The 14,994-nt window shown below is 54.0% G+C and overlaps 1 protein-coding gene across 1 annotated transcript in view; it reads left to right on the top strand.

The window, feature by feature from the left end:
• The first annotated feature begins 1,673 nt into the window (after positions 1-1,673).
• Positions 1,674-14,994, top strand: part of DTX4 (deltex E3 ubiquitin ligase 4) — a 33,956-nt gene continuing 20,635 nt past the window's right edge. The window contains exons 1-2 of the mRNA XM_022591903.3: positions 1,674-1,884; positions 10,032-10,755. Coding sequence (XP_022447611.1) covers positions 1,674-1,884; positions 10,032-10,755 — 935 coding nt within the window. The remainder of the gene's footprint in view (positions 1,885-10,031; positions 10,756-14,994) is intronic.

Here is a 14,994-nt window from a genome sequence, read left to right as displayed (position 1 = left end):
TTCCTTTTATTTTGTACTTAGAACTCAGTGAGGAGGGAGGTAAATAAAGGTAGGGGGTGAAAAAGATTTGGAAAGAACTAGTGATGGGAGAAAGGACAGGTATAATTCAAGAGAGAGCAAGAAACAGGGAGGGAAAGCAAATCTTCCAAAGCAAAAGAGATCATATATTACGAAAGAAAACGATTATTTCAGAAAGTTTCATAATCCCGGTTCCTAACACATAGTCTACTTTTATTTTTCTATATCCTATCCTGGCTCTTGAGCGTATGAATTCATTGTTTTACGTAGCTGCAACTTTAGCAAAACAAAGTTTGTGTTTTCTGGCAAGATTAATATGTAAGCCCGATGTCAATCTACCTTTTTAGTCAGAACGCACCCATTTTAGATTATTTTCCACGTTGACTATTGATGACCAAAACAACCAAGTCTAGCTTGTGTCTGTCTTAGTGTCTCATTATTTCGGTCATAGAAATCCTGCAAAATAAATCAATTTAGCATGTGTCTTCTTGATTCCGGTAACGTCTAAGCAGGCCAGAAAAACCACATTTGCTCCCTACCATAGACAGTGTTAATCCATCACCTCTCAAATTGCTGCATCCCTTTGGACTGGGTCTCGTAAGCAGAGAGGCCCAGTCAGTTGAGCTAACTGGTGTGTGGCCAGTGGCCGGCACGCGTCTCTTTAGGCCAGCAGGGAGCGCGTGAGCTCCAGGGCACCTGCTCTAGTCGTCAGGGGGCGTGGCTCTGCATCCTTGACGGACAGCTGAGGATGCGGACGAAGATGAGGTAATACAACGACACCAAGGAGAGCGTGCGGCTGTGGGCGCGTGTGCGTGCGAGCGTGAGTGTGCAAGACACTAAGTGTCTCGGAGCTCGCTGTCCGGACACCGATCACACTGCATTAAAGAGAAAGAAAGACAAGAAAAAAGAAAATTCCATTTCTGGGTGGGAGACTGCAAAGTTACGGCCGGCGACAGCTGCAGTCCCGGGGCTTTGTCCTGGGGGGTCGCTTTTCCGCGTCTAGGGACCGGAGAAACCCTCCGCTGGCGCGGGTTTGCCCGAGCGCCGGGCTTGGGAGGGGCGACTCATTCTAGAAGCAGCTGAGCGGAGCCACAGGGAGGGGGAGCTCTGTCCCAGGCGGCGACAACTGAACGTGCGGTGAAAGGGTGGGGAGGGAGAGGAGGGAACTCGGCGTGCCAGTCCGAGCGCGATCGCGCGGCGAGATCCCACCCCGGCGTCTGCAGAGCCCGAGGCGCAACTGGTGCGAGGGCTTGATGGTCGCCTCGCCGTCAGCCCCAGCTCGCGGCCGCCGGGGCTCCGGCTGCGCGCCCGCCGGGTGGCTTTGCTAGGCGGGGGCCAGTTTGCAGAGAGCCGGACATTTGCATGAAGCGACTCGACCCCACGGAGCAGCGGCAGCAGCGGCGGACCCGGGCGGCGGCGGCGGCGGCGGCGCGCGGTCGGAGCCCGGCGGCCCTGGTCTCCGGGCCCCGGTGGATGCGCGGCTGGGGGGCGGCCCATGGGCCGGAGCTGAGGCTGCCCGGGGTGTCGGGGCGCGGGGCGGGGGGCGCGGTCGAGGCCCGGAGGCGGCGGCGCAGGAGGAAGCGGAGGAGGGCGGGCGCGCCGGGCCCGGGAGGCAGGCATCGCAGCGCTGCCGCCGCCGCAGCCCCGGGCTCGCCATGCTCCTGGCCTCGGCCGTGGTGGTCTGGGAATGGCTGAACGAACACGGCCGCTGGCGTCCCTACAGCCCGGCCGTGAGCCACCACATCGAGGCGGTGGTTCGCGCCGGCCCCCGCGCCGGGGGCAGCGTGGTGCTGGGCCAGGTGGACAGCCGTCTCGCGCCCTACATCATCGACCTGCAGTCCATGAACCAGTTTCGCCAGGACACCGGTGAGCCGGCCGCCCCTGCCCCGCCCGCGCCTCCTCCCCTGCCTGCCCTGAGGTCTCCCACGTCGCGAGCCCACCGGGGCCCACCTTTGTCCGCATCTCCATACACTGGTGTCACCGAGAGGGGGTCGTGGAGGGGGCGCTTGACGCCCCACGATGCTCTTAAGATACCCCCTGCAATAAACGTCCATGCAAATAGTATCCGTGGTTTGGTTATGCAAACCGAGCTTCAACCTGGCTCCTAAAAAACCCCCTTTCACGCCCCCCTTTGAAACGCTTGGTGGCTCTTGTAGAAATTCCGGGGCTCACCAGCCCACAAGCAATCCCAGCTGATAGGAAAGGCTTGCTGCTCTCATTCCTCACACATCACCTTGGCTGACTGACCCTACTGTACCTCAGGCGCCCTTGGGCCTGCCGCACGTTCCCCTGGTCAACCACCTTGCTGCCTCTACCCCTCCGCGGTGGGATGGCTTCCCACAGCTGCATCCTGGGGGGGAGGAAGAAGGGATTCCCGGGAGGCTTTCACTGTGGTCTAGTACGGGCAGGGAGGGGCCTTTCTGGGAACAGAGATGGACTTGGGGGATTCCAGGGCAGGAAACGCCTGGGTTGCTGTGGCATTGGTGAGTGCCTCTGCTTGGGCACTCCAAGCGTTGAAGCAACAGGCCAGAGAAGATGGAGGGAATGGGGGGAGGGACACAGCTCCGGAATGCCTGGCTGGGAAGCTGATCGCTTTGTCCTTGGAGGAGAAGGATTCCTAAAAAGAAACTGTCCCCAAGATTCACCCCGTAAAGGTCCCCTATGGGGGACACTAAACTCCTATCTTTCTGTGAGAATCAAGTTGCCACTGTGGCCACCGCAAATCCCACATCCCAGCTGGCCAGCCTTTCCAGGTCAGAGCCAAGAAGAGAGCCTGCAGGCTGGAGGTCAGGGTGGCGGGTTCTTGACGTGAGGAGCAGAGGGGGGGCTGCATCTCTTTGCGTGGCCCACGCATGGTGCCCAGGCTTAATTTACCTGGGACAGGTCTGTCTCTCCAGTAGCCTCTTCACAGAGGTGGGCAGTTATTTTGGGGATTCTGGCTCGGCTTTCCCGAGAGTGTGACCCAGGAGACTGGAGAGACAGGTGTGGAAGGGAGGGACCGGAGGGGAGGACCGGGTGAGTCCCAGAGGGTCAGAGAACAGCTGTGTGAGCAAAGGCATCTCCGCCTCCTTGGAAAGCCCCCGCATCCTGTGCGCTAATTAGGATTGTCATGGGAAAGGGGTATCTTTCCACCCTCGTGTCCTCATCTTTAGTCATAACTCCTAACAACCTCTTTGCCAAGGACTTTGTAGACACCGACCGACTGAGTGAAGCTTTCTGGGGAAAGGATTCCAGAAGCGTTAGCATCTGGAGGGGCTTAAACCTTGGTGGGAAAGGGAGGGGGTTGGAGCTGAGAGGGACCGGGAGGAAGAGGGAATAAGGAGGAATGTGGGGAGGTCGAGAAAGAGGATTAAGTGTGGCCAAGGGGGAAAGGGGAGAAGGTAACTGTGTACTTTGGACAGAAGCCCGAGAGGTGCGGGTGGAGGCATCAGACTGGGGAGGGGGAAGCTAGCCCTGTAGGTGGGGTCAGAGAGTCTGACAGTCAAGACACCTACCTGACAGGGGACTCCAATCCTGCTCAGAATAAACGGGCAGGTGTTAGCTTTTCTATTTCAGACTAAATCCCAGCAGCAGATGGAGAGACACCTTGGTGAAATAAAGGTCCCAGGCCTTGTCCCACATTTGAGAAGGGGGAAAGTTTAATCAGTGTTTAGGGATGTCTGAGATGGGCGTGGTTCCTAGGAAGGGTCATGGCCTGAAGGGCTCTTACTGCAGAAATGAAGTTCTGGAGAAAACTGGGTTGAAGGACAGTTGCTACTTCTCCCAGGTCTGACCACCCTTCCCTGAGGACAGGCTGCCCACTGCCTGGTGGTTCACAGTTAAGTCGGAGGCTGGAGCTCCTCAGATTTTAGACCCGACCTGGCCCTGGATCATTTTTCAAACTGCCTCAGGGTGTGTTTTACATTTTTTGTCTGTCTTTGAGGGATTCAGACTGCTTTGGTGTCATCCACTCATTCTAATGGTTGATCGGCCAACGTGGGCTGAGAGCCTCCATCCTCAGCGCCAGGCCCCGCGCTGGGTGCGCTGGGTGAGAAGGCACTGGGCTGAATTCCCAGGACTGCTGGGTCTGTCGGGGAGCTTGTCAAAGCAGAATAGAATCTCTGGGTTTCTGGGCTCACAGCCCCCTCCTCTGTCTTCTCCATCAACAGACACACAGTTCCTCTCAATATAGCTCATTGATGAAGCCGTGACAGGGTAGGAACTGTAAACCACCGGCTCCCAGGCAACCTCCGCCAAGCCCTGGCAACGTTTAATTAAATTGCCCACCATCCCCAAGCCACAGTTTGAAGCTGGGAACCAGAAACATCCCCATAAACAAAGGAGAGCTGGAAGTCCCCTGCCCAGAGGCGATTCCTCTCTTTTTTTGTTGTTGCCTCCTCTGTGTGGGGACATTTCCTGACATGGGAGCTGTGTTTTTTCAGAAGTTGCCTGCCCTGCTGCCAAGGAAGTCCTCAGACTCTCCACTCCCCTGGGTTCCGACCTCATCCAGTCTGTCTCCAGGGAGATGGCTGGGAGGTTGCAGATACCCTCTGCCCACCTCTGTTTGTCCTGGGCCCTTCTCCTTCCCCAGACCGTCTCTGAGTCTGCGCTTATTTGCATTCTATGCTGGTCTCCTCTAGGCATTTTGGGCTAGAGAATGGGGAAGAAGGGAAGAGACAGGACTAGATAGAGGTGAAGGAGTCTTGGCTGCTTCGAAAAGCCTCTGTTGGGTCCTCTCCACCCACGATCATTCACCTTGACTGGGCTGACTTTTTTCTGTTGTAGGGCAGTGGCTGGAGCTCTGTCCCCTGTAACTTCCAACATCCCTGTGCTCTGTATCTTCCAACATACCTGATCATTGCCATTTTCAGGGCCTGGCAACAGGATGGGGGAGGACCCGGGCTGGCAGTGGGAGACGTGACTCAGGGTCTCATTCCAGACCCACTGGCTTACTCTGTGGCCTTCAGCAAGTGCCTCAACTGCTCAGGCCTCATTCTCCCTCGTAGAATGAAGAGCAGCCTTAAGGTTCCTTCTGGCTCCTTTCCTCCCATCATGCAGATCGGCAGGTGAACTCTGAACTCTGAACTCTTGGACTCTGCGCCAGTGATGACGCTAATTAGAAGTAACATGGTATGAGGGAGGGTTCTTTCCAGCTCAGTTTTCTGTGCAAATTTTGCCTCTTTTATGTCTTTAACGCAGTGACAAGAGTCAGATGGAGAGCGATTCAAGGGTTTGATAGAAGCTGATTTTTAGTCCCCCCCCCACCAACTATACTCCCCACCCTGAGCGAGCACAAGAGTGGTGGGAGCAAATGTCACGACCACGTGATAGCTCCAGTATGAGGGAGGCACCAAGCACATTGCACACATCATCTGGTTTCATCCTCGGCCATCTTATGAAGGACCCATTGTTCTCATTTCATAGGAAAGGAAACAAGTTGAAAAAGATGAAGTTGCTCAAAGTTTTACAGCTAGTCCACGGCAGAGCTGAGATTCTGAACCAAGCGCCCATGTCCTCCTTCATTTGGTGAACACTTATGGACCACCTACTTCTTGCAGGCACTGTTCCAGGCTTGTGGGATATAGCAATAGCAAACCATCCAAGTCTTTGCCCTCATGGAACATTCTAGTGAGGGTGAGGGGTGCTGGTAAGAGAGGCCTGGGATTTCCTGGGTACAGGAGCACAGTGTTGTATGGATGTGGGTGAAATGCCCTGGAGTCCTAGGGTCATGCCTGAAAGGTGTTGTCTCTCATTTCCCAGGAGCCAGAACAACTTGGGTGCTTTGGGATGTACGTGTCTGAGTTGCTGGAAGAAGCTTTTTTCCTCTTTCTTCCTCCTTAGTCTGTGAAATCCTTTATCCCTGTGCCATTAGAAGCCTTGTCCTTGGGTCACACTGCATCTTAGGACCCAGTGGATTTCCTCAGATCATCTAATTCAGGATCCTGACTATAGAAAGGTCCAGGACTCGCCCATGTCAGATGGAGTGATCTCAGAATAATCAGAGAATGTAATCCCACCATCTCTCTTGTCCCACGACTTTCGTGCTGAGGTCTGCCTTCTGTTTTTAACTAACCCTCTAGGGCTGAACTGAACGCAGCATCTTTCCTTCCAAAAATCAGCTCTTCCTTGTGACACCCCTCTTCTTGTTAAATGGCGTCACTGCCTTACCGCTTGCTCGTGGTCCAAGCCTCAGGGGTCTTTGACTCGTCTCGTCATTCTTTTTGGATGCCCCGCATATACAGGCGTGTGGAAGCTGAAACTTGAGCATACGCGATGAACATTCTGCAGTTGTTCACATGCAGATTCCCGGGCCCAGCTCCCAGGGATGCCGGCCCTCAGGTCTGGAGGGTGTTGCCGATCTATTCCCCAGGAGATTCGAAAACACGTGATCCTGGATCACTTGGAATGCACTCAGCTACTTGTGGTCAGGTCCTACCCATTACGTAGGGTCCCTCTGGCCTATCACCTGTTTTTCATTTTTGCTGCCAGCACCCTCCCCCTTCCCCCCCCCATTACTTCTCATTTGGAACTAATAAACGGAGCAGCTCTGGTGTCATCACCTCTCTGTGTCACAAACCTCACTGGTTCCTCGTGGCCTGTAAATAAAAGCCCTCATAGCCTGGCAGTCCAGACCATCTATGCCCTGGCTCTCACGCACCTTTCCAAGTTTATCTTCCTGTATGCCCATATTTTCCTCTACTCCCGCCAAACAGATGCGCCTTTTATTCTCAGGCATTCCCTTAGACACCCTCCCGCCAACTATTCACAAGGTCCCTTCTCCTGAGATGCCCTTCTTCATCATTTTCACCTGTTGAGGTTCTCCTCATTCAGGCCCTATGTTCTCTGTTATACTCTCCATTTCTTGAAATGTTCTCCAAATTATGATTACTTCCTTTCTTCAGTGGATATTTATTGAGCCCTCAGGACATGCTAGGCATGGGGGCTACAGCCACAAGCAAACTCCTGGATGCCCACCCTCATGAGATTGGGAGTCCCATGAGGTAGGTGGACATTCATCAAATGAATCACACAATAACTGCACCTCAAGACAGTGCAAAATATAGGAGCAGGAGTTTTACCTGGTCGGACAACCCAGAGAGCTTTCCTCGAGGAAGTGAGCTGAAATCTGAAGGATGGGTAGCCAGGAGGATGCCAGAGTGTGTGAGGGGAGGGACCAAGATTGTGAAGCAGCCCAGAGAGGAGAAGAGGCAGTGGCGAGAGTCTGCAGGAGGCCAGTGGGGCAGAAATGTGGGCAGAGTGTATTAGGATTCGAGGAGACCACAGAGGTTGTGGGTGGAGAGCATCTTGGTCTTGACCTACAAGGAAGTCATGGAAGGGATCGAAGCACCGTGGGGTTGTGGTTACATTTTCTGCTAACATTGCATTTGTTGACACCCTTTTTGGTGGCATATTCTGCCTCATAACTAGGCACTTGTCTTGTTTTAGACTGGGAGGTGCTTCAGGAGCGCCTGAATCTGCATTCCCCACAGCAGCTAATGCATAATGTGGGATAAATGATCAAATGCCAACGTAGCCAGAAGTCCTCACCCCATCACAGCACGTCTGTGGAGCCCTCGTTACTGCCGACTCTGGGTTAGACACTGATATGAAAAGTGCCAAGATGCTTGTATCCATCAGACATAAGCAGCTGTGCACCCCAGACTCCTTGAAGATGAGCCCGGACTAGGAGAGCATTTCAAGAAATGGATGGCAAATGGCATAGGACCTGAACGATAAGGAAAGTTTCAGTAGATCAAAACAGCAAAGGAGGGCATTTTGATAGACGGGACCTGGTGAATAGTAGGGGCAGCGGACAGTCAGGGAACACTGAGGGAATGCAGGAGGAAAAGGGGGCATCTGTCCAGGGCAGAGAGGAGGATACACCTGGAAAGAGGCAGGGCAGAGTTTCCAGAAATTCTGGGGCAACTCTCAGGCATAGCTGGGACTGACGCCACCATTGTGAAAAATGCCTTTTAAGCACATTTATGAGAATTGGTCAAGCGCATTGTTTGTCCCTGCTACCCTGGAGAGAGAATAAAATAGTGTCATTTAAGCTCTCTAAACTTAACGTCCTCATCTTTAAACATTGTTTCACAGGATTGCCAGGGAGATCAAATGAGATAGGATAGCTGAAGTTGTTTTCTAAGTAACAAAGATTGTGCAAAGAGGGAGTTTAAACTCTCTCTCTGGTCCTCCTCTTCTCTCTCTGTCTCTGTCTCTGTCTCTGTCTCTGTCTCTCTCACACACACGCACATACACACACACTTCACATCCCCTGGACTAAACTTTCCCCGTGACTTCTCCATCCTGCTAAGACATACAATAGAAGATAAATTACAATAATAATCACCAACTTTTATTGAGCACTTGCCAAGCAACAGGTATTATCTTAGCATTTATATTCATTCCTGCATTTAATCCTCAAATCCACCCTTTGAAGAAGCTACCCAGGACCCAAACAGATGAGGAAACTAAGGCTTAATCACACAGCTGGAAGGGACGGAAACTCTGCTGTTGGATCCAAAGGCTGCGCTGTTTGTCCCCCAGCAAGCTGGCGCCTTAGGAAGGAAATGGCGGCAAACCAGGGGCCTACTGGCCACCCCGTTCCTCCTGCTCTCTCACTCCCCCCACATCCAGCAGACCTCCTGGCGCTGAATAGGGAGGGGATTGTTCTGCTTCTCCCTCCTGCTTCTGACTGTTGATGTTTGGGGTCATTAAGGGGCTTGGAGATGGGGGCGGGGGGGTTATGACCTGGCAAAGGCCTGAATAGTCATTGTTCCTTTTCTTCCCCCCTTGAATGAGATTCTGTCCCCAGTCTTGGTGTCTCCCTCTGGGTTGGAGGAGGAGGTGGGTCAGAGGCCAGGAAAGGGGAGCCTTTTCCCACCACTTTGATGGATAGAGCTTAAGCTGACGGATGCAGAGATTCCAGCATCCTTGGAGCTCTCCCCAGTCTCCCTACCCGGCCTTGAACCAGGCATCTTCAGCCTTGATGTTAATATCCACGAAATGAGCCCTGGTTGGGCATGGATCTGAATTCAAGGTTCCGGTAGATAGAGGAGAAAGAGGCAACAGTTACAGGTTTAGTTTTCCCTGACAGTCCTGCAGGTTCATTTCTGCTGTCCTATTCCCCTGCAACAAACCCTAATCTCCTCCCTGCTCTCACCACCTCCCATCCCACCCACTGTGAGACTGTCGAAGTTGAGACTCTCCTATCTTTAGGACGGTTGAGCTTCTGGCGGCGGGGGGGCGGGGGGGAAGACGTTAGGTAAATAGAAAGTTATTCTTATGATCACTCTTGCAGTTGTTGATATAAGACTTAATGCTGGGAAGTATGAGAGAGTTCTTCCAACCTGACCTTTTATTTTTTTTTACCACACCCAAAGAAGTCCAGAGAGCCAGCCATCGCCCCCAGCCCTGGGCAGCCTTCCTGGGTTGGGGGCAGAGTCTTCCTCTATCCTCTAGGGTCCCATGACCCTGTGTTCATTTCCTCTGTAGCCTTCGGCGCTGAGGCATGTGGAGAATCAAGGAAGAAGGGAAATGATATTTCTGCGCACCTAGCACGTGTCAAGGGCTTTATATACCTTATTGCAGAGTACAGGGCGCATGAAAAATCCAGGTCCTGCCACAGACAAATGCATATTCGTTGATTGAGTGAGCCACATTTAATTTTACAAAAACTCGGCAAAGGAGTTATCATCTTGTTTCTTGGGGGAGAAAAGAAGGTTGTGGGGTGTTATATTAAGTGATCAAATTTGCCTGCAAACTAAGGTCTCCCGACTCCAAACCAGGAAGTGCTCTTTCTGGTACCCTGTACTATCTCCAACATCCTTCCCCGTGTAACCCGTCTGCTTCCACCCCCCTGTGACTGCTGGACTTCAAAGGGGCAGGAATGAGCCTCATTCAAAGCTGATATCTCAACAGGCAGCCCAGTGCCGGCACACTGTAGGACTCGTTTAATGTCTGCCTTTTAACGTAACACGATTCAGTTTCATCCCTTGGTGACCCTGATCCTCTCCTCTGTCCCACTCTGGCAGGGACCCTCCGTCCGGTTCGCCGCAACTACTACGACCCGACCTCGGCCCCTGGGAAGGGCGTGGTGTGGGAGTGGGAGAACGACAATGGTTCTTGGACGCCCTACGACATGGAAGTGGGCATCACCATCCAGCACGCCTACGAGAAGCAGCACCCCTGGATCGACCTCACTTCCATCGGCTTCAGCTACGTCATTGATTTCAGCACCATGGGCCAGATCAACCGGCAGACCCAGCGCCAGCGCCGCGTCCGCCGGCGGCTAGATCTTATCTACCCCATGGTCACTGGCACCTTGCCCAAGCCCCAGTCCTGGCCGGCCAGCCCCGGGCCTGCCGCCGCGCCCCCCGCCGCGCCCTGCTCCTGCCCGCAGTGCGTCCTGGTGATGAGCGTCAAGGCCGCGGTGGCCAATGGGAGCGCCGGACCCCTGCAGCCCCCGGCTGCCCGCAAGCACATGCCGGAGTCTGGAGCGGTCAAGGTGCCTCCCCCACCAGGCCCCGGGGCCAAGCCACTGGACAGCACGGGCACCATTCGAGGCCCGGTGAAGATGGTCCCATCTCAGGCGATCCGGCGACAAGCCTCCAGCACGCCGGCAGGGGCGAATGCGGTCTCCCCTGCTAGCCCCCCCGGAGCCAATGGCAAGACCGGAAGGGTGGCCCTGGCGACCTTGAATCGGACCAACCTGCAGCGACTGGCCATCGCCCAGTCCCGGGTGCTGATCGCCTCCGGGTAGGTGCTTCCATGGCTGCCTCTGAGCATCAACTGATCAGGGGCATCAGACGTCACTGATCATCCGGGTCAGAGATGAAGGAAGGGCTGCCAAGGCTTAAGGTCCTCCTCGTCTTCACCTGACCCCCTGGCTGCAGGTGGAAGGCAGCACGGTGTGGTGGGTAAGCAAGGATGTGGCCTTTGGGATCCAGCAGATCTGGATTCTAATGGAGACCTTGCCTCTTCCTAGCCCTGTGATAGGGGCGGATCCCTAACCTCACAGAGCCCCAACTTCCTCATCTGTAAATGCTGGCCGTAATCTTCATGTTAGGGTTGCAGTGAGCGTTAAAGGAGGTGATGCCTACCGAGAGATAGCAGGCAACATTCAGGGGCTCCCACCATGTTCTAGTCTGGGGGCTTTATCACTTTACTTAATCCTTACAACAAGTCTATGGAGTAGGCTTTTTTTTTTTTTTTTTTTTGCGGTACGTGGGCCTCTCACTGCTGTGGCCTCTCCCGTTGCGGAGCACAGGCTCCGGACGCGCAGGCTCAGCGGCCATGGCTCACGGGCCCAGCCGCTCCGCGGCATGTGGGATCCTCCCGGACCGCGGCACGAACCCGTGTCCCCTGCTTCGGCAGGCGGACTCTCAACCACGGCGCCACCGGGGAAGCCCCTGGAGTAAGCATTTTTGATCCCATTTTACCCTTGAAGACATGAGAGTTTCACTCGCTCCAGGGCACGTACCTAATCATGGGTAGAGAAGGGGATTCAGACTTCAGGAGGTCTGAGCCCAGACTCTTCCCCACTCAGCCATGCTGCTTCCCTGTCAGTCACATACCACGGTGTCCAGCACACAGCAGGTGCCAAGTGAGGGTTAGTCCCTTTCCTCTGGTGCCTCCAGATTGGAATAACAGCCCGTGTTTAATGAGTACTTACTACCTCCCAGGCAGTTCCCATGCACCGTCTCAGTCATTCCTGTGACAACTTGGGGATGTTGTAGATTCTGTTATGACTCCTTTTTATCATCCTCTTGGCCTTCCTGATCATAAAATGGGAGAGATGCAGGTCCACGTGGTACCCGTAGCCTTTGCCTGCCAGCCCCTGACTTCTTGTGAGATTGGCCTCTTATATCTGTCCAATCTTCCCTTTCTCTGGAGGAGCCTGGCCCTGCCTGCCACCCAAGCCCCAGACATTCGGGATGGTTCAGAGGTAGGTTGGACCCAAGAGTGTGAAGGTCAGGCTGCCCAGAGGAAGATCTCTGCACATAGAGGCTCAGCGCCGGGAGGAGACAGGAAGGAGGGTAGCTTGCAGACCATGAGGCCGGGCCTTTACTCCTGCCTCTGCCACTGGGTGAGGCACGGATTCTTTGCAAGGTCCATGTTCCCCCTGTGTGGAATGGGGATCATCATGCTTGCCTTGCCTACCCCATGGAGTCAGTGTCAAAACCTCAGCTAAGAGCAGTCACCCCTTAACAGCTGACCCGATGCGCTCGCCGGCATTAACTCATGACCTTACGCCGTGATGCAAGTGTCAGGCATGGGCACTCAGCTGGGAATTAACTCCCCAAGGAGAGAGGCACAGCCCACGTGTTACAGAGTGGGAGCTGGAACCTAGATTTTCATCTCCTAGTCTGCCGCTCTTTGGGCCAAAGCCCAGCTCCTCGTTGTATTCGAAGGCAATTTATAAATGGTCAGATGCTAGTCAGATGCCTGGGGTTTTCATGACCTCCTCTGAGCCTGCAGAAGTATTTGGCAGAGGGGAAGGGGTACCCGCACAATGCCGCTGCACAGTTTCTCCACACTGGCGTACAGCAGCATCCCAGGACCTCTAACGGAGTTCCGGGGCGACTGCTGGCATGGCAGAGGGAGGCTCCTATAGTGGGTAAGAACACAGTCTTTAGAATCTGACTGGCTGGGCTGGAACCCAAGTTTCTGGCTGTGTAACTTGGGGCAAGTTTTGCATCCTCTATCTTCAGTTTACTCATCTGTAAAATGGGGATAGGAATGGTACCTTGCTTATAGGGTTTGTCATGAGGACTAAATGAAATATTCAGTGTGGATTTACTACAGTGCTTGGCACATAATAAGAGTCTTTTCAGTATTAGCTGCTATTACTATTACGAACAGTATCTATGCGCTCTGTAGTCACTGAGTCGAATCTACCACCCTACTTCATTTCTGGCGCCCTACACAAAAGCCAAGTGACCCCATGCCACACTTGAGGGAAGGGAACCCCAGATCGCTTTAAATGTCAATGAAGGAGTCGGCAGCTCTTTATCTCTCTGCTTGAGGATCTGCCTGCCAATAGAATCCGAGCAGCAGAATTGGGGCGGAGGTCTGGGCAGTGCAATTTCAAAAGGGCTATAGAAACAAGTTGTTTTTTTCTCTGCTCTGTTTTCCTGACAAGGGAGGCCCCTCCCTACCCTCTCTGTCTTCCAGCCCTCTCCTTTTCACCTCTTACCACCTCCCTCACCCCCACTACCATCTTCTCCTCCAGTCTTTCTTGGCCATTTAATTAGCGTGTTTATTCCCTTTGTCTGCCGTTGCCATCGACCTTCTGTCGTCCAACGGCCCCTTCCCCCTCCCCTCTCTGCCCATGACCTCTTCCAGTAACTTTCCCACGGAAAAAAGGAAGACCAGGGAGGGCGGGAGAGGTGGGATGGAGAGAAGGGTTTGGGGGGAACAAAAGATCCTGTGAATTATTCAGAGACACAAGCAGGGGGTTTCTAAAGAGGAGAGAGGAGGGCTGTGCTGAGGGGGGCGGGAGTCGCCCCTCTGGCCGTCTTTTCCAGAATGGAGGCTTCTCTATCTCCAGCGAGACCTCAGTTGCTGGAGAGACAAGACCATTGTTCCGCCGAGGATTCCTGGGTTGGCTCGTAACTCCCAGAAAAACACTTCTCACCATGGTATCTGCAGAGCTATTCTCCCCTCATCAAACCCCCCTTCCCCTGCCACCTTGCCAGCTCTTCTCTTTTCTTAGTTTTGTATGTTAGAGACAGAAATTAAAACGTGCACCCTCCATAACTGGGAACTTCCCCACGGCACGGGGCCAGGGGGTGTCTGCTGATTGGCCCGCGAGTAGTTGGGTCAGGCAGCTTTTGCTGAGCTGAGTTGCCTGGAGGATGTGAATGCTCACCTGCCTTTGGGTTACTGATCTCTAGGAAAAGGACTCAGGCACCTATAACCCTGGGGGCCCCGACAGGGTGTGCCCGGTGTGGACCATACAGGCTGTTCTCCTTGGTTTTCATTTTAACCAAGAACGGTGGGGGAAGGGTGGTCAAGTGTTGCCTGCTCAACGATCTGCCCAGCACTCAACTTTGTATTAACACTTTACACCTGACATCCTCAAGAATCTGAGAAAATTGGAATATTAAGCAGGAGAAGGCTTTATATCAAGCCCAACTTCCTCTTACCTTTGGGAACCAAAAGATGTAAACAATCACCCAAATTTGCATAGGGCTTGGCTATTTACAAAGTATTCGACCTGGATCCTAAATCCTCCCTCCCTGGGAACCCAGGGACAGGGATTTAGGGTGCCCTGTTTACTGCGTGGTAACTCAGATGCGGTCCTGAATGGCAAAGAGGATGCACGGTTCTCCCAAAGGCACAAAGTCGGTGCAGAGCTGGGCTAGAAGCAGATATCCTGACCCCCTTGCAGGGCCCCTTCCGCTGGACACTTCTGTATTTCATAAGCAAATATCCCCTCTTCCCCAAGCCCTGCTGCCACCATCCAGAGCCTCCTGACAAGCCCTTCCGCCATGTTGTCCCTTTCCTGGCGTGGCAGGGACACCCACCTGTTCCGCAGTATTCACCAGCACACCCTCCCTCTCCCCAGACCTTGCCCCCAACTCTGAGTTCTCGGGCTGCCCGGGATGTGCGCTCTGGGGATTGGACTATTTCCTGGTTAACCAGGTTGGGTGTGGAAACCTGCCAGTCCAGTTTGTGGGAACAAAGGTGGCTTTTGTCACCCAGATCACAGCTACTTATCAGCTGAAGTGGGGGCCTTGGAGATGGTGAGGGGGGAGGGCAGGTGCTGGGCTGGGTGGCGCCCACTGCCCCCTGGTGTGGATCCAGAGAGCAGGCGCAGAGGAGGGACCCTGCCCACCCCACCTCCCCAGAGAGAGGCGGGAGGAGAATCGGCCCCAGGTGGGGGACCCAGGGCAGAGACTACACCTTGGGTCCCCAGGTACTGGGGTGGGAAATCATCAGGAAGTCTCCTCGGCAGCTTCTAACCCAAGACTTTCACAGCTTTACAGATAG

Source organism: Delphinapterus leucas, chromosome 7 (assembly GCF_059928025.1).
Source record: "Delphinapterus leucas isolate spDelLeu-1000000601 "Yukka" chromosome 7, BTC_Dleu_Yukka2, whole genome shotgun sequence".
NCBI classification, from domain to species: Eukaryota; Metazoa; Chordata; class Mammalia; order Artiodactyla; family Monodontidae; genus Delphinapterus; species Delphinapterus leucas.
The sequence above is the reverse complement of the archived record's forward strand: the minus strand, read 5'-3'. Positions and strand labels throughout refer to the sequence as shown.